This window comes from Pristiophorus japonicus, chromosome 8 (genome assembly GCF_044704955.1).
Source record: "Pristiophorus japonicus isolate sPriJap1 chromosome 8, sPriJap1.hap1, whole genome shotgun sequence".
Lineage (NCBI taxonomy): Eukaryota > Metazoa > Chordata > Chondrichthyes > Pristiophoridae > Pristiophorus > Pristiophorus japonicus.
In genome coordinates, this window is record NC_091984.1 from 165,379,784 (window position 1) to 165,399,995 (window position 20,212).

A 20,212-nucleotide genomic window follows, 5' to 3' on the forward strand; every position below is an offset into this window, starting at 1 on the left:
AATGAGTTCATGGCTGAACATGCAACTTCAGTACACCATTCCTGCTTTCTTGCCATACCCCTTGATCCCCCTAGTAGTAAGGACTACATCTAACTCCTTTTTGAATATATTTAGTGAATTGGCCTCAACAACTTTCTGTGGTAGAGAATTCCACAGGTTCACCACTCTCTGGGTGAAGAAGTTTCTCCTCATCTCGGTCTTAAATGGCTTACCCCTTATCCTTAGACTGTGACCCCTGGTTCTGGACTTCCCCAACATTGTGAACATTCTTCCTGCATCTAACCTGTCTAAACCCATCAGAATTTTAAACGTTTCTATAAGGTCCCCTCTCATTCTTCTGAACTCCAGTGAATACAAGCCCAGTTGATTTAGTCTTTCTTGATAGGTCAGTCCCGTCATCCCGGGAATCAGTCTGGTGAATCTTCGTTGCACTCCCTCAATAGCAAGAATGTCCTTCCTCAGGTTAGGAGACCAAAACTGTACACAATACTCCAGGTGTGGCCTCACCAAGGCCCTGTACAACTGTAGCAGCACCTCCCTGCCCCTGTACTCAAATCCCCTCGCTATGAAGGCCAACATGCCATTTGCTTTCTTAACCGCCTGCTGTACCTGCATGCCAACCTTCAATGACTGATGTACCATGACACCCAGGTCTCGTTGCACCTCCCCTTTTCCTAATCTGTCACCATTCAGATAATAGTCTGTCTCTCTGTTTTTACCACCAAAGTGGATAACCTCACATTTATCCGCATTATACTTCATCTGCCATGCATTTGCCCACTCACCTAACCTATCCAAGTCGCTCTGCAGCCTCATAGCATCCTCCTCGCAGCTCACACTGCCATCCAACTTAGTGTCATCCGCAAATTTGGAGATACTACATTTAATTCCCTCGTCTAAATCATTAATATACAATGTAAGCAGCTGGGGCCCCAGCACAGAACCTTGCGGTACCCCACTAGTCACCGCCTGCCATTCTGAAAAGTGCCCATTTACTCCTACTCTTTGCTTCCTGTCTGACAACCAGTTCTCAATCCATGTCAGCACACTATCCCCAATCCCATGTGCTTTAACTTTGCACATTAATCTCTTGTGTGGAACCTTGTCGAAAGCCTTCTGAAAGTCCAAATATACCACATCAACTGGTTCTCCCTTGTCCACGCTACTGAAAACATCCTCAAAAAATTCCAGAAGATTTGTCAAGCATGATTTCACTTTCACAAATCCATGCTGACTTGGACCTATCATGTCACCTCTTTCCAAAATCATCATAGCCTTCTATTTTATCTCACTCATGTACTTAAATGCTATTTGCCTTAACCACTCCATGTGTTAGCAAGTTCTACATTCTCACCACTCTGGGTAAAGAAGTTTCTCCCGAATTCCTTGTTGGATTTATTAGTGACTATCTTACTTTATCACCCCTAGTTTTGGACTCCCTGACAAGTGGAAACATCGGGCCCAAGTTTCGGGCCGCGCCTAGAACGGCGCAGCCCCGACCTGGACGCCCGTTTTTCGCGCCCAAAATTGCGCCTAAAAAATACTTACAGATTCTCCGGCTCCCTGCAGGTCCTCTGGAGCTGGGCGCGGCACAGCACGAGCAGTGGGGGGCGGAGCCAGGTACCTGCGTTAAAAACAGTGCCGGGACCTATGCACAGGCAAAGTACAGCTGGCTCTCTCAAACCGTCCGCAGCTCCCGCTCCGACTCCCGCTCTCCCCCCAGACCCGACTCCGACTCCCGCTCTCCCCCCCGACCCGACTCCCGCTCCCTCCCCCCCTGGACCCGACCCAACCCGACTCCTGCTCCCTCCCCCAACTCGACTTCCCCCCCCGACCCGACTCACGCCCCCCCCCCCTGGACCCGACCCAACTCGACTCCCGCTCTCCCCCGGACCTGACCCACCCTCCCCAGGACCCGACTCGACCCAACCCCCAGCCACCTACCTTTAACTTCGGTGCTGGAGGCGGGCCCCGCCCGAAGTCTTGGGTCGGGCCGGGCCCGTTCATCCTCTCTCTCCTCTCTCCTCTCCCCCTCCCTCTCTCCTCTCTCCCTCCCTTCTCCCCCTCCTTCTCGTCCCTTCTCTTCCTTCTCGTCCCTTCTCCTCTCCTCCCTTCTCCTCTCCTCCCTCTCTTCCCTCCCTCCCTCTCCTCCACCTCACCTCCCCCCTCGCCTCCCTCCCTCCCCCCTCGCCTCCCTCCCTCCCCCCTCGCCTCCCTCCCTCCCCCCTCGCCTCCCTCCCTCCCCCCTCGCCTCCCTCCCTCCCCCCTCGCCTCCCTCCCTCCCCTCCCCCCTCGCCTCCCCCCTCGCCTCCCTCCCTCCCCCTCGCCTCCCTCCCTCCCCCTCGCCTCCCTCCCTCCCCCTCGCCTCCCTCCCTCCCCCTCGCCTGCCTCCCTCCCTCCCCCTCGCCTGCCTCCCTCCCTCCCCCTCGCCTGCCTCCCTCCCTCCCCCTCGCCTGCCTCCCTCCCTCCCCCTCGCCTCCCTCCCTCCCCCTCCCTCCCTCCCCCTCGCCTCCCTCCCCCTCGCCTCCCTCCCCCTCGCCTCCCTCCCTCCCCCTCGCCTCCCTCCCTCCCCCTCGCCTCCCTCCCTCCCCCTCGCCTCCCTCCCTCCCCCTCGCCTCCCTCCCTCCCCCTCGCCTTCCTCCCTCCCCCTCGCCTTCCTCCCTCCCCCTCGCCTCCCTCCCTCCCCCTCGCCTCCCTCCCTCGCCTCCCTCCCTCCCCCTCGCCTCCCTCCCTCCCCCTCGCCTCCCTCCCTCCCCCTCCCTCCCCCTCACCTCCCCCTCGCCTCCTCTCCCCCTCCCTCCCTCCCTCCCCCTCGCCTCCCTCCCTCCCTCCCCCTCGCCTCCCTCCCTCCCTCCCCCTCGCCTCTCTCCCTCCCCCTCGCCTCCCTCCCTCCCCCTCGCCTCCCTCCCTCCCCCTCGCCTCCCTCCCTCCCCCTCGCCTCCCTCCCTCCCCCTCGCCTCCCTCCCTCCCCCTCGCCTCCCTCCCTCCCCCTCGCCTCCCTCCCTCCCCCTCGCCTCCCTTCCTCCCCCTCTCCTCCCTCACTCCCTCCATCTCCTCCCTCCTTCCTCCCCCTCTCCTCCCTCACTCCCTCCATCTCCTCCCTCCTCCCTCCCTCTCCTCCTCCTCCCTCCCTCTCCTCCTCCTTCCCTCTCCTCCTCCTTTTCCTCCTCTCCCTCTCCCTCCCTCCCCCCTCCCTCCCTATCCTCCTCCTTTTCCTCCTTTCCCTCTCCCTCCCTCCCCCCCCCCCCCCCCCCTTCACTGTCAGAAACACTGATACTGACAGACAGAGAATGAGAGAGAGACACAGGGGGGAAGAGAGGCGGGGGGGGGGGGGGGGAAAGGGAGGTGGGGGGGGGAAAGGGAGGTGGGGAGGGCCCGTCCCAGCACACTGTTGGAGGGCTCCTGGTGCTGCAGTCGGTAAGTAGAAAATGTTTTATTTATTGATTTTTTTTTAATTTTTCATTAATTTTTTTTGATTGATTTATTGGTTGATTTATTGATGTATTTATCATTTATTCTTGATGATGGCTCTTTATTTGTAAAACTGAAGTGTTTAATGTTTGTAAACCCCCCCCCCCCCCCATTCCCTACGCCTGATTTGTAACCTATGCCTGATTTTCTAAGTGTAGGAAAGGTTTTTCTGAGCATACAAAAATCTACACTTGCTCCATTCTAAGTTAGTTTGGAGTAAGTTTTCACTGCCTAAACTTTCAAAACAGACGTAAGTGGCCGGACATGCCCCCTTTTGGAAAAAAAAATCTGTTCCAAACTGAAACTGTTCTAACTGACTAGAACTGGAGCAAACTAAATGCCGAGAATTGCAATTTCTAAGATACTCCGTTCTAAACCAGTTGCTCCAAAAAAACAGGAGCAACTCAGGCCGAAACTTAGCCCCATCTTCTCTACGTCTTCCCTATCAAACTCTTTCTGACTTTTTAAGACCTCTCTCAGGCCATCCTTCAGTCTTTTTTCTAGAGAAAAGAGCCCCACCCGTTCAATCTTTCCTAATACAGGTATAACATCCGGAAACCTCAGGACTGAGGCCATTCCGGTTTTCGGGTTTTTCCAGAATTCAGAGAAGAAATCTGACATCCCGAATCCGGAAACCCGTGTGCCGATTTTCGGGTATTTCTGGATTTCGGAGTATTACATCCGACGGCCCAAATCCGGCAAGCTCAAGGCTGGGCCGAGCTATGTATTATTTTTGATTCCTGCTTGGAATGTACAGCTTAAAAGTCCAGTTTTCCGGAATATTTCCGGATTCCAGACAACGACTCTTGCAATATGCTCTCTGTCCGGTTTTTAGAACCCCGGATTTCGGACTTTCTAGTTGCAGTTATAACCTCTCAATTCTGATATAATTTCTGTACTACATCTTTGGAAATGAGCAGTAAAATTAAGTGCTGTTGTATATTAAGTGCCACATAAAAGGTTACTGCACAAGATAAAAGTACACGGGGTTGGGGGTAATATATTAGCATGGATAGAGGATTGGCTAACGAACAGAAAACAGAGAGTAGGGATAAATGGTTCATTCTCGGATGAACAACCAGTAGCTAGTGGGGTGTCACAGGGATCAGTGCTGGGACCCCAACTATTTACAATCTATATTAACGACTTGGAAGAAGAGACCGAGTAACGTAGCCAAGTTTGTTGACGATACAAAGCTGGGAGGAAAAGCAATGTGTGAGGAGGACACACAAAATCTGCAAAAGGACATAGACAGGCAAAGTGAGCGGACAAAAATTTGGCAGATAGAGTATAATGTTGGAAAGTGTGAGGTTATGCACTTTGGCAGAAAAAAAATCAAACAGCAAGTTATTATTTAAATGCAGAAAGATTGCAAAGTGCTGCAGTATGTGGGACCTGGGGGTACTTGTGCATGAAACACAACAGGGTTAGAATGTAGGTACAGCAAGAGATCAGGAAGGCCAATGGAATCTTGGCCTTTATTGCAAAGTATAAAAGCAGGGAAGTCTTGCTACAGTTATACAGGGTATTGGTGAGGCCACACCTGGAATACTGCGTGCAGTTTTGGTTTCCATATTTACGAAAGGATATACTTGCTTTGGAGGCAGTTCAGAGAAGGTTCACTAGGTTGATTCCAGAGATGGGGAGGTTGACCTATGAAGAAAGGTTGAGTAGGTTGGGCCTCTACTCATTAGAAGATTGGGAGATGATCTTATCGAATCGTATAAGATTATGAGGGGGCTTGACAAGGTGGATGTGCAGAGAAAATGTTTCCAGTGATGGGGGGAGACTAGAACTAGGGGGCATAGTCTTAGAATAAGGGGACGCCCATTTAAAACTAAGATGAGGAGAAATTTATTTTCTCAGAGGTTTGTAAATCTGTGGAATTCGCTGCCTCAGAGAGCTGTGGAAGCTGGGACATTGACAGTGTCTTAACCAATAAGGGATTATGGGAAGCGGGCAGGATCAGCCAAGATCATGTAAAATGGCGGAGCTGGCTCGAGAGGCCATATGGCCTACTCCCTGCTCCTATTTCTTATGTTCTTATATTAAAAACAGAAAATGCTGGAAATACGCAGCAGGTCAGGCAGCATCTGTGGCAAGAGAAACGGAGTTAATGTTTCAGGTCAATGACCTTTCATCAAAATGTTCTGATAAAGCTAATCGACCTGAAACGTTAACTTTGTTTCTCTCACCACAGAATACTGCCTGACCTGCTGAGTATTTCCAGCATTTTCTGTTTTTATTTCAGATTTCCACCATCTGCAGTATTCTGCTATTGTATGTTGTATATTGTATATTGTGCTATTGTATGTTGTATATGTTTAATATAGAGTTCAAAAGTAGCACTGAATACAATTTCAATTTTTAAAAGTAATGAATTTTTCCTGGTGACTCCCTCAGTTGGCAATTTTACCTAGGAGGTCTTGGGTTTTGAAATGTAAAATTGTAGAAGCAAAGCTTACATATAATGGGCCCAAGTTTCCACACGATAAAAAAACAGGCACCCCTCCGAGCTGGGCGCCCGTTTTTCGCGCCTAAAACGGCGCCGGAAAAAAAATTCGCGATTCTGGAGCGTTCTGCAGCTCCTTGTCTGTTTGGTGCGGCGCCCAGGGGGGCGGAGCCTACACTCACGCCGATTTTGTAAGTGGGAGGGGGCGGGTACTATTTAAATTAGTTTTTTTTCCTGCCGGCAACGCTGCGCGTGCGCGTTGGAGTGTTCACGCACGCGCAGTGTGAAGGAAACATTGACACTCGGCCATTTTTGTAGTTCTTTGTAGCTGTTTAGTTTTTGAACATTTTTTAATAAAAGCACATTGCCATCAGCACTGAGAAGGCTGCAGGAAGCCTCAGAAAGTTGAGGCAGCCGTTTCCCGACGACCTCCCCCTTTTGCCCTCGGGAAATGGCTCCTCAATTTCTGAGGCTTCCTGCAGCCTTCTGTCTCCTTCCCTCCCTCCCTCCCTCCGGAACGGCTTCCTCCCCCCCCCCCCCCGCTGCGTTCAGTTGGGTCCCTCCTGCCCGCTCACCCGCCGCCTGGAACGGCCCCCCCCCCTGCGTTCGGTCGCTCACCCGCCGTCTGGAACGGCCCCCCCCTGCGTTCAGTCGGTCGGGTCCCTCCCCGCCGTCTGGAACGGCTTCCCTGCGTTCGGTCAGTTCCCTCCCTCCCGCCCGCCGTCAGGAACTGTTTCCTTCCCCCCCCCCCCCCCCAGCGTTCAGTCGGTTCCCGCCCGCCTTCGGGAACGGCTCCCTCGTTTTGTGAGGCTTGCTGCAGCATTCTCCCTGGCTGAAGCACTTTCACACAGGTCGGAAGATGGTTTATTTAATCTTTTCTTTGCTTATAAATTTTTATTCAGGTTGGATTTATTTGTATAATATTTGTATAAGTATAAATAAGGATTTATTGTAGAATTTAATGACTTCCCTTCCCCCCCCCCCCCCCTCCCCCCACCTCGTTCTGGAAGCCTAATTTGTAACCTGCGCCTGATTTTTTAATGTGTAGAACAGGTTTTTTCAGTTCTACAAAAATCTTCACTTGCTCCATTCTAAGTTAGTTTGGAGTACATTTTCACTGTGGAAACTTTCAAATCAGGTGTCAGTGGCCGGACACGCCCCCTTTTGAAGAAAAAATTCTGTTCCAAAGTGGTACTGTTCTACCTGACTAGAACTGCAGAAAAAAAAATGTGGAGAATTGCGATTTCTAAGATAGTCCGTTCTCCACCAGTTGCTCCTAAAAATCAGGCGCAAATCATGTGGAAGCTTGGGCCCAAAATCACCAGCTATTTATGGCCACAGATGTTGCCACAAACCAAAAATCATAACTGAATTCAGGCTTGTCCTCATTTTACAGGCTGTGGGCAAGTGCTGGCGGATGACCCAGGTTCAAATACAGACCCCTGTGTGTGCATGTTATGTGGGCCATGGAATGTTTCAGTAGGTTTTGTTTGAGCCATCCGATGCAGTTTCACAGTTGCAGACTTTGAGAAGGATTACAACTTGTTCCGAAAATGTCTTTTCAGTATTAAAGTGAACATGTTATGTGAGGTTGTAATACATGGGCTTCGATTGTACATTCTCATCTCCTCACACGCCGTGGACTCATCATACCTGTACTAGACTTTATTCTGCAGCTTAAAAGAATTGTTAGCAGAGTTAGTGGGTTAATGCTGGTTTCTCAGCAATATTGTCATAGTGACAAAGATATCAACAAATATGAATTGATGGAATTTGCTTCATCTCCAACACGGTGACCTGTCAGACTGTGGCACCGACAGTGAAACATGGAAGGGTCAGTGGTATGATGAATTTCAATTACCTTTTCGCAGGAGGAGAGCGGGGCAAGTGACTGATATCAGGGTGCTTTTAATTTTGAAAGCTCTTCAGATTGCTGGGAAGGATCTATGGTTAATGAGGCTTCATGCTGCTATCTACCAACACTTGTCAGGAAATCATTATGAAAGTACATGAATGCTGTTGTCGAGTGCAACTGATTATTTGTTAAAGCGCATGGAGCCATGTTCCCCTCCCATTTTGAAGCGTTATTCCTTACACCTGTGGTTAAAGATATTAGCTGACCCTCTCCCTCTGCCATCCAAACTAAGAGAAATCAACCACTTAACAATGTTATTTCAGCTCCTGGCTTCAGTGAGTGAAATCCCACTGCTTGCTCCTACATTGCTGTCCCTGCAATTGCTGATGTCCGTAAATGGCTCACAGAAAATAATTTCCACGGGATTACAAACTGAAATAAACAACAAGCAAAAAGGAAAAAAAAACATTTCCAAACTACATAGGGCTAGAAATTCCGCAGCCTGGCCTTTTTTGATAAATAATGTCATTTTTGTGAAGAAATAAGAATAAAAATATTGCCATTTTTTAATGGTAAATTTGGCCACAAAATATGCCTGTCGTTAAAAAACGTCATTGCACGAGGATTCGCGGCGGAAACCGCGATCTCACCAACTTTAGCCTGAGGCCTATCAACGCCAAAAATATAGTCCCTGAGACGGGAGAAAACACACACAAAGAAAAAATGCAAAAAATCAAAAATCACAAAACATTTACAAGACTCTTAACTAAGTATTTGCTGCAAAAGAATTAAAAAATAAAAACTTTAGCTTACCTTTTTTGAAGGTCTTCATACTTACCGACGTTTCTCAGGCTGCAACGCAGGCTTTTCTCGTGCGTTTTTTTTCAACCGAGTACGGGTTCATCGAACAGCCAAATTTAGGCCGTATGATATTTTTTGTGTTGCATCACTTTTCGGCGATATTTTGAAAACGCCATTCTTAAACTTTGGAGAATTTTGTGCACTTCATATTAAGAACAAAAAAGCAGTTTTAACGTGAAAAAGTCGCATTAAAACGTGCGTTAGGCTGGCTAATTTCTAGCCCATAGTATTTACAGCGCAGAAACAGGCCATTCAACCCAACTGGTCTGTGCCATTGTTTCTAGTCCACATCAGCCTCCTCCCACCCTACTTCATCTCACCCTATCAGCATAACCTATTCCTTTCTCCCTCGTACTTATCTAGATTCTCATTAAATGCACCTATACTATTTGCCTCAACCACTACCTGTGCTAGCAAGTTCCACATTCTCACCACTCTCTGGGTAAAGAAGTTTCTCCTGAATTCCATATTGGATTTATTAGTGATTATCTTCTCCACATCTACCCTTTGCTAGAGAAAAGAACCCCAGCTTGTTCAGTCTTTCCTGATGGGTATAAGCTCCCAATTCTGATATAATTCTTATAAATCTTTTTTGCACCTTCTCCAGTGCCTCTATATCCATTTTGTAACATGGGGACCAGAACTAAGCTGTAAAATGAGACCTGCGTTGTTTTTCAATCATTAACAATAAACTAAAGCCGCCACTAACCCATCACCATAATGCCCTTTACAATCAAGAAACCCAGGTGTAGGGCCAAGGCCTATAGTACAGGACACCATCTAGTGTATGGACAGATAGATAGATCAATACAGGACACCACCTACTGTATGGACCGATATATAGACATCAGCAGATCTCCCTTTGCATTGCTGTGGATATGATTTATAACAGGGCTGTTATGCCTCGTATCCCCCTTTATAACCTCCTATCCTCCTTTATAATGAGGAGGATTTATAAATGTGAGGTTATCCATTTTGGGGGCAAAAACACAAAGGCAGAATATTGTCTGAATGACAGCAGACTAGGAAAAGAGGAGGTGCAACGAGACCTGGGTGTCATGGTTCATCAGTCACTGAAAGTGGGTACGCAGGTACAGGAGGCGGTGAAGGCGGCAAATGGTATGTGGGCCTTCATAGCTAGGAGATTTGAATATAGAAGCAGGGAGGTCTTACTGCAGTTGTACAGGGCCTTAGTGAGGCCTCACCTGGAATATTGTATTCAGTTTTGGTCTCCTAGTCGTGAGGAAGGACGTTCTTGCTATTGAGGGAGTGCAGCGAAGATTCACCAGACTGATTCCCGGGATGGCTGGGCTGTCATATGAGGAGAGACTGGATCAACTGGGCCTTTATACACTGGAGTTTAGAAGGTGAGAGGGGATCTCATAGAAACTTATAAGATTCTGACAGGACTGGACAGGTTAGATGCAGGAAGAATGTTCCCGATGTTGGGGAAGTCCAGAACCAAGGGATACAGTCTTTGATAAGGGGTAGGCCATTTAGGACTGAGATGAGGAGAGTTGTTAACCTGTGGAATTCTCTGCCGCAGAGAGTTGTTGATGCCAGTTCGTTAGATATATTCAAGAGGGAGTTAGATATGGCCCTGATGGCTAAAGGGATCAAGGGGTATGGAGAGATAGCAGGAAAGGTGTACTGAGGTGAATGATCAGCCATGATCTTATTGAATGGTGGTGCATGCTCGAAGGGCCGAATGGCCTACTCCTGCACCTGTTTTCTATGTTTCTATAAAATCAGTACTGTGAGCTGTGTCTGGAGCTTGGAAGTCACAATGAATGGCTCAAATTACACATTGCAAAGTACTTGGTCTAATTACACATGCCAGACAAACTGCTGGGTGTGGCTTGTCTTCCGAGGGACCAATCTGAAATCTGGTCTTGTCATCCAAGGGGAACAAGCAGATCTTTGGTGTTGCAAATACACATGATCAATGTAAATTGGCTGTGCACGAACTGTAAAGTCCCTTTACTCAATGAGTGTCCTGTGAATTCCATTGTAAACAGGGCCAGCAACAAGCCTTATACAGGTGCAGTGTCGAAAATCCGGAGTTCCGGAATCAAAACCAATCGGTGGCAGTGTCATCCGGAATCCGTAAAATGTTACGGACCCGCCGACCTCTGGCCGCTCGCCGCCGCTGCCCTTAACCTCAGGACCTCCTCGCCGGCCCGCCCGAACACCACCTCCACAACGGGGCCATCTTGTATTTATGACCCCTGTTTCTGGTCCCGCCCACAAGTGGAAACATTTTCTCTGTCTACCCTTTCAAACCCTTTCATAATCTTGAAGACCTTCTAGAAAAAAGAGCCCCAGCCTGTTCAATCTTTCCTGATGGATTCTGAGATCATTCCAATAAATCTTTTTTGCACTTTCTCCAGTGCCCCTTTTTACGAGATGGAGACCAGAACTGTACACAGTACTCTAATTGTGGTCTAACCAAGGTTCAATATAGAAACATAGAAAATAGGTGCAGGAGTAGGCCATTCGGCCCTTCGAGCCTGCACCACCATTCAATAAGATCATGGCTGATCATTCAATCTCAGTACCCTTTTCCTGCTTTCTCTCCATACCCCTTGATCCCTTTAGCCGTAAGGGCCATATCTAACTCCCTTTTGAATATATCCAATGAACTGGCATCAACAACTCTCTGCGGTAAGGAATTCCACAGGTTAACAACTCTCTGAGTGAAGAAGTTTCTCCTCATCTCAGACCTAAATGGCCTACCCCTTATCCTAAGACTGTCCCCTGGTTCTGGACTTCCCCAACATCGGGAACATTCTTCCCGCATCTAACCTGTCCCGTCCCGTCAGAATCTTGTAAGTTTCTATGAGATCCCGTCTCATCTTTCTAAACGCCAATGTATAAAGGCCCAGTTGATCCAGTCTCTCCTCATATGTCAGTCCAGCCATCCCGGGAATCAGTCTGGTGAGCCTTCACTGCACTCCCTCAATAGCAAGAACTTCTTCCTCAGATTAGGAGACCAAAACTGAACACAATATTCCAGGTGAGGCCTCACCAAGGCCCTGTACAACTGCAGTAAGACCACCCTGCTCCTATACTCAAATCCCCTAGCTATGAAAGCCAACATACTATTTGCCGCCTTCACCGCCTGCTGTACCTGTATGCCAACTTTCAATGACTGATGAACCATGACACCCACGTCTCGTTGCACCTCCCCTTTTCCTAATCGGCAGCCATTCAGGTAATATTCTGTCTTCGCATTTTTGCCCCCAAAGTGGATAACCTCACATTTATCCACATTATACTGCAACTGCCATGCATTTGCCCACTCAGCTAACCTGTCCAAGTCACCCTGCAGCCTCTTAGCATCCTCCTCACAGCTCACACCGCCACCCAGTTTAGTGTCATCTGCAAACTTGGAGATATTACACTCAATTCCTTCATCCAAATCATTGATATATATTGTAAAGAGCTGGTGTCCCAGCACTGAGCCCTACGGCATCTCACTAGTCACTGCCTGCCATTCTGAAAAGGACCCGTTTATCCTGACTCTCTGCTTCCTGTCTGCCAACCAGTTCCCTATCCATGTCAGTATATTACCCCCAATACCATGTGCTTTGATTTTGCACACCAATCTCTTGTGTGGGACCTTGTCAAAAGCTTTTTGAAAGTCCAAATACACCACATCCACTGGTTCTCCCTTGTCCACTCTACTAGTTACATCCTCAAAAATTCCAGAAGATTTGTCAAGCATGATTTCCCTTTCATAAATCCATGCTGACTTGGACTGATCCTGTCACTGCTTTCCAAATGCGCTGCTATTTCATCCTAAATAATTGATTCCAATATTTTCCCTACTACTGATGTCAGGCTAACCGATTTCTCTCTCCCTCCCTTTTTAAAAAGTGGTGTTACATTAGCTTCCCTCCAGTCCATAGGAACTGATCCAGAGTCGATAGACTGTTGGAAAATGATCACCAATGCCTGCACTCTTTCTAGGGCCACTTCCTTAAGTACTCTGGGATGCAGACTATCAGGCTCGGGGATTTATCAGCCTTCAATCCCATCAATTTCCCAAACACAATTTCCCGCCTAATAAGGATATCCTTCAGTTCCTCCTTCTCACTCGACCCTCGGTCCCCTAGTACTTCCGGAAGGTTATTTGTGTCTTCCTTCGTGAAGACAGAACCAAAGTATTTGTTCAATTGGTCTGCCATTTCTTTGTTCCCCATTATAAATTCACCTGAATCCGACTGCAAGGTACCTACGTTTGTCTTCAACATGACTTCCCTGCTTTACAATTCTATCCCTCTGGAAATAAACCCCAGTGCTTGGTTTGCTTTTTATGGCCTTATTAACCTACTTTTAGTGATGTGTATCTGACCTCCCAGATCCCTCTGCTCCTCTACCCCATTTTGACACTTATTTTCCAAGGAGTATGTGGCCTCCTTAATCTTTCTATCAAAATGTATTACCTCGCACTTATCTATATTGAAGTTAATTTGCCAATTACGAACCCATTCTGCAAGTTTATTAATATCATCTTGGATCTTATTGCAGTGATCCACATTTGGTATCATCTGCAAATGATGAAATTGTACTTCTGATTCCCGAGTTCAAATCGTTTATGTAAATGGTTCCAGCACTGGTCCGTGTGGAATACCGCTTTCCACCATTTGCCAATCTCAGTAACTACCTTAAAAGGTTATCCTTAAAAGATTTTTTGCCAGGGATTACTGATTGAGCGAATTATAAGCAGATTGTGCACTTTTCATGACAGAATTATTTTTTAAAAAGTAAACGGTAAATGTGGGAGAGTAAATCTCGATGATTCACCACAATTGCCTGTAACTCTGGGGTTCATTGTTACGGAACAATGAACCCCAGAGTTACAGGCAATCGTGGTGAATATCAAGGGGCAGAAAACGCTAGTGGGAGTTGTGTACAGACCACCAAACAGTAGTAGTAAGGTTTGGGACAGCATCAAACAAGAAATTAGGGATGCATGCAATAAAGGTACAGCAGTTATCATGGGCGACTTTAATCTACATATTGATTGGGCTAACCAAACTGGTAGCAATGAGGTGGAGGAGGATTTCCTGGAGTGTATTAGGGATGGTTTTCTTGACCAATATGTCGAGGAAGCAACTAGAGGGCTGGCCATCCTAGACTGGGTGATGTGTAATGAGAAGGGACTAATTAGCAATCTTGTTGTGTGAGGCCCCTTGGGGAAAAGTGACCATAATATGGTAGAATTCTTTATTACAATGGAGAGTGACACAGTTAATTCAGAAACTAGGGTCCTGAACTTAAGGAAAGGTAACTTCGATGGTTTGAGGTGTGAATTGGCTAGAATAGACTGGCGAGTGATACTTAAAGGGTTGACGGTGGATAGGCAATGGCAAACATTTAAAGATCACATGGATGAACTTCAACAATTATACATCCCTGTCTGGAGTAAAAATAAAACAGGGAAGGTGGCTCAACCGTTGCTAACAATGGAAATTAAGGATAGTGTTAAATCCAAGGAAGAGGCATATAAAGTGGCCAGAAAAAGCAACAAACCTGAGGACTGGGAGAAATTTAGAATTCAGCAGAGGAGGACAAAGAGTTTAATTAAGAGGGGGAAAATAGAGTACGAGAAGAAGCTTGCCGGGGACATAAAAACTGACTGCAAAAGTTTCTATAGATATATGAAGAGAAAAAGATTAGTGAAGACAAACGTAGGTCCCTTGCAGTCAGAATCAGATGAATTTATAATGGGGAACAAAGAAATTGCAGACCAATTGAACAAATACTTTGGTTCTCTCTTCACGAAGGAAGACACAAATAACCTTCCGGAAGTACTAGGGGACCGAGGGTCTAGTGAGAAGGAGGAACTGAAGGATATCCTTATTAGGCGGGAAAATGTGTTGGGGAAATTGATGGGATTGAAGGCCGATAAATCCCCGGGGCCTGATAGTCTGCATCCCAGAGTACTTAAGGAAGTGGCCCTAGAAATAGTGGATGCATTGGTGATCATTTTCTAACAGTCTATCGACTTTGGATCAATTCCTATCGACTGGAGCGTAGCTAATGTAACACCACTTTTTAAAAAGGGAGGGAGAGAGAAAGCGGGTAATTATAGCCCGGTTAGCCTGACATCAATGGTGGGGAAAATGTTGGAATCAATTATTAAGGATGAAATAGCAGGAGCATTTGGAAAGCAGTGACAGAATTGGACCAAGTCAGCATGGATTTATGAAAGGGAAATAATGCTTGATGAATCTTCTGGAATTTTCTGAGGATGTAACTAGCAGAGTGGACAAGGGAGAACCAGTGGATGTGATGTATTTGGACTTTCAAAAGGCTTTTGACAAGGTCCCACACAAGAGATTGATGTGCAAAATCAAAGCACATGGTTTTGGGGGTAATATACTGACGTGGATAGAGAACTGGTTGGCAGACAGGAAGCAGAGAGTCAGGATAAACGGGTTCTTTTCAGAATGGCAGGCAGTGACTAGTGGAGTGCCGCAGGGCTCAGTGCTGGGACAATATACATCAATGATTTGGATGAAGAAATTGAGTGCAATATCTCCAAGTTTGCAGATGGCAGTGTGAACTATGAGGGGGACGCTAGGAGGCTGCAGGGTGACTTGGACAGGTTGGATGAGTGGGCAAATGCATGGCAGTTGCAGTATAATGTGGATAAATGTGAGGTTATCCACTTTGGGGGCAAAAACGCGAAGACAGAATATTATCTGAATGGCAGCAGATTAGGAAAAGGGGAGGTGCAACGAGACCTGGGTGTCATGGTTCATCGGTCATTGAAAGTTTGCATACAGGTACAGCAGGCGGTGAAGAAGGCAAATAGTATGTTGGCCTTCATAGCTAGGGGATTTGAGTATAGGAGCAGGGAGGTCTTACTGCAGTTGTACAGGGCCTTGGTGAGGCCTCACCTGGGGTATTGTGTTCAGTTTTGGTCTCCTAATCTGAGGAAGGACATTTTTGCTATTGAGGGAGTGCAGTGAAGGTTCACCAGACTGATTCCCGGGATGGCTGGACTGACATATGAGGAGGGACTGGATCAACTGGGCCTTTATACTTTGGAGTTTAGAAGGATGAGAGGGGATCTCATAGAAACATACAAGATTCTGACGGGACGGGACAGGTTAGATGCGGGTAGAATGTTCCCGATGTTAGGGAAGTCCAGAACCAGGGAACACAGTCTTCGGATAAAGGGTAAGCCATTTAGGACTGAGATGAGGAGAAACTTCTTCACTCAGAGAGTTGTTAACCTGTGGAATTCCCTGCCGCAGAGAGTTGTTGATGCCAGTTCATTGGATATATTCAAGAGGGAGTTAGATATGGCCCTTACGGCTAAGGGGATCAAGGGGTATGGAGAGAAAGCAGGAAAGGGATACTTAGGGAATGATCAGCCATGATCTTATTGAATGATGGTGCAGGCTCGAAGGGCCGAATGGCCTACTCCTGCACCTATTTTCTATGTTTCTAATCTAGATGCCACTGGACATAACTGCTATTGAAAAATGCAGTCAGGGGAACCTTTTCTGAGAACTGAATTCAGCTCGTCTTTGATGCTCACTGTGGTCAAATGGTCAACCAACTCTCGCCGACTTGGCACATTCAGGAAGAACAGCCATTAGAAAGAAAGACAGACCTTTCATGACCACCGGACTTCCCTAAGTGCTTGACAGCAATGAAGTGCTTTTTGAAGTGTAGTCACTGTTGTAATGTAGGAAATTAGGTGAGATAGTAGAAGGACACTTTCACCTGTGAAGCCAGCAGAGAGACAAAGTCTTCAGGAGAATCATCATTATTACAGCACAGGAGGAGGCCAGTCAGTCCATTGTGTTTGCAGTGGTGCTGCACCTTAAGTGGAGCTGCATCCCATTTCCCTTCCCTCGAGCCTGTTCCGTCATTCAGTTAGATCATGATGTGTACCTCAGCTCTGTTTACCCACTGTTGCTCTTGATGCCCTTACCCAACAGAAATATTAATTGTTCTCGACCATGAAGATTTGAATTGACCCACCGTCTGCAGTCTTTCAGGGGAGGTTTCCACTATCCGTTGTGTAATAAAGTGCTTCATGATTTCACTCCCAAATGGCCTATCTCTGATTTTAAGATTATGCTCCCTTGTGCCGAATTGCTTCATCCAGAGTGAATAGTTTCTCTGGCCCCAAGTTTCCACATGATTTGCTCCTGATTTTTAGGAGCAACTGGTGTAGAACGGAGTATCTTAGAAATCGGAATTCTCGACATTTAGTTTGCTCCAGTTCTAGTCAGTTAGAACAGTTTCACTTTGGAACAGAATTTTTTTTTCAAAAGGGGGCGTGTCCGGCCACTTACGCCTGATTTCAAAGGTTCGTGAGTGAAAACTTACTCCAAACTAACTTAGAATGGAGTAAGTGAAGATTTTTGTACGCTCGAAAAAACCTTGTCTACACTTTAGAAAATCAGGCGTAGGTTACAAATTAGGCGTAGAGAACGAGGGGGGGGGGTAGGGAAGTCATTAAATTCTACAATCAATCCTTAGTTATACTTATACAAATATTATACAAATAAATCCAACCTGAATAAAAATTTATAAGCAAAGAAAAGATTAAATAAACCATGTTCCTACCTGTGTGAAAGTGCTTCAGGCAGGCCTTTCATGTTGGAGACAGGCAGCGGTGTGGCGTCAGTGTCTCGACGGCAGCGGCAGCAAGCTTCGAGCTGTGAGGGGGACTGAGGCCATTTGGACAGGGAGAGGCAGCCACATCGACAGTTTTATATTTAAATTTGCAGAATGGGTGCTGCATTGTCAACACCACGTATTATTGCAAAGTTGAATTGGCACTCTTATTTCTCCAAACACACAGTCCTTAATTTGCATGCACCAATGCAGCACCGGTTCTGCAAGTTTAGCAGTGAAAAGCTGAACTCACTGATTTCAGCAGGTGATTTATTCAGCAGTGCTGCTAAAAGCACTCCCTCACACTCAGAAATATTAAAAAAAAATTAAATTACAAGCCTTTGCAGGGGTTCAAGAAACACATCTTCACTTTTTCTGCAGTATTTTTAAAAATGACCGAATGCCAATGTTTGTGTGAGACTGCGCGCACGCTCCAACGCGCACGCGCAGGGTTGCCGGCACCATGAAGGCTAATTTAAATTGTACCCGCCCCCTGCTACTTAGAAAATCGGCGCGAGTGTTCGGCTCCGCCCCCTGCTGCGAAGAGCGCGCCGCGCCAAGCAGATATCGAGCTCCAAGGAGCTCGAGAATATCGGACCTTTTTTTAGGCGCAGTTTTCAGCGCGAGAAACAGGCGCCCAGCTCGGAGGTGCGTCGTTTTCGCCGCGGGACGAAACTTGGGGCCTCTGTATCTACCCCATGAAATCTCATTATCATTTTAAACACCTTGGGCTGGATTTTCGACGGCTTTGCGACAGGACTTTTACCGCTATATCACCCTCCGCGGAGTAAACCCGGTCGGTGGGATCTTCGGGCACCTTTTTGTGGCGGCGCTTCCACGTACCGCCGGGGAGATGAACGCCGACATGAAACGCCGCGGATTGCGTTATCGTCATACTTTCGGCACACTCCGCATCGCCCAGAATACCGTCAGGGTCAAACCTGCAGTGCAACCCTGCCAGCAGCGGTAAGTGTGCTGGCAGAAAAGGTAAGTTAAAGTTTTTATTTTTAAATTATTTTTCAGCGATTTAGTAGGTAGGGGTTTTGTAAATGTTTTTTGCAATCTTTTTGTTTTGTTTTCTGCCCTCCCAATGGATGTGCCCAGACGTAAAGGCCGAAATTTAGGCCTAAAAACGGCAGCACAACAAAACGGTAATTTAATTACCGTTTTCGCCGACAACTGAAAATCTAACCCAAGAGTGGCCCGATGGTAACGCAATCCATAGTGTTTTATGTAGGCGCTCCTCTCTCTGGCGGTACGTAAACTCAAAAATACAAGCCAAGTTTGGGCAGCATGTCCTCATAACTTTACTCTTTTAGGCCCGGTATCAGTCTGGTGGCTCTGCACTGCTCCCCCTTCGAGGCCAATATATCCTTCCTGACGTGTGGTGACCAGACTGAACGTAGTGGTCTAGATGGGGTCTGATCAATGCTTTGTACAACTGAAACATCACTTCCTCACTTTTGAATTCCAACCCCCAGAGATAAAGACCAACATTCCGTGAATCATTTTGATTACTTTTTGTACTTGTGCACGAGCTTTTAGTGATTTGTGTATCTGGTGCAAGGTTGACGTGAAGAGACAGGCAAAGAAAAATTGCAGAACAGTGCAGTGAGAATGAGTCACAAGCTCAGTGCAATCATGCTGCTAAGGAATACTTACCAGTTTCCTCACCACCAATCTGGAACATCGTCAGAATAGATAAAACTATCTGTAGTCTGACTTCCACCTTTGAGAGGAGAAAAGGGAAGAACATTGGTGGGGAAAGAAAGGGGGACAGGACAAAAGTGTGGATTTGATCATCTGCAGTTGTGGGAAGTATAATGTGTGTTACGAGCCATGATGGTAGGGTGTGCAGGATACACATGGCCATCTCCAGGGTAGTGATTGATTATAGAAACATAGAAACATAGAAAATAGGTGCAGGAGTAGGCCATTCAGCCCTTCTAGCCTGCACCGCCATTCAACGAGTTCATGGCTGAACATGAAACTTCAGTACCCACTTCCTGCTTTCACGCCATACCCCTTGATCCCCCGAGTAGTAAGGACTTCATCTAACTCCCTTTTGAATTATAATTTTGATGAGGGAAGAGAGAAGGACATTTTCATCATATTTAGTACCAAAGCTGTTAAACGGTATTTTTTTAAACTCATTGAGAGGATTTTTTAGGGGGCAGTTTATGATTCTTTTTTATTGAAACAATCACTATGAAGAACAACTAATAATAATTTGGTGATGGACATTAATAAACCATCTCACTTCAATAAAATAATTTTCTTTAACTTCACATACATAAGAAAATGCACCTACAGTTGTGTTTATATTCCTTGCTTTATTCTGGCACTCGACTGATGACCATTCCTGTGACGTTTACAGCCATTGTGTTGAAACTGATGGAAATTCCCTTCAATGTGAACACTCCATCACTGAGCTCAGAAGCAGAATCCATGAATGTCTTTTCAGTACATTGTAAACCAGGTTTAACTATAGTGTTGATTCTTAGTTTCTGTAAAAGTGGCATGAAATCTTGTCCTTCTCCACAATTTAATCTGAAATCTAATGTCCCAGGCGGTTACAAAGTATCTGTTTGCAGGGACCCATCAAGAAAATACGTTTCTAAAACCAGCCTGCCACCTTTGGCCACTAGTATTTTAGACAGTCCCTCCCATTCCTGGCCCATGCTGGAAGCAGCCATTATGCAAGTAAGTGCCGTGTCATGCTTGACAAATCTTCTGGAATGTTTTGAGGATGTAACTAGTAGAGTGGATAAGGGAGAACCAGTGGATGTGGTGTATTTGGACTTTCAAAAGGCTTTTGACAAGGTCTCACATAAGAGATTGCTGTGCAAAATCAAAGCACATGGTATTGGGGGTAATGTATTGACGTGGATAGAGAACTGGTTGACAGACAGGAAGCAAAGAGT

The 20,212-nt window shown here is 46.6% G+C and overlaps 1 protein-coding gene across 1 annotated transcript in view; it reads left to right on the forward strand.

Moving 5' to 3' along the window:
- specc1la (sperm antigen with calponin homology and coiled-coil domains 1-like a) overlaps window positions 1–20,212 on the forward strand; it is a 477,385-nt gene that overhangs the window by 320,810 nt on the left and 136,363 nt on the right. Inside the window, exons 11-13 of the mRNA XM_070888305.1 lie at window positions 4,014–4,195; window positions 18,046–18,254; window positions 18,608–18,690. Of these exons, the coding sequence (XP_070744406.1) occupies window positions 4,014–4,195; window positions 18,046–18,254; window positions 18,608–18,690 (474 nt within the window). The remainder of the gene's footprint in view (window positions 1–4,013; window positions 4,196–18,045; window positions 18,255–18,607; window positions 18,691–20,212) is intronic.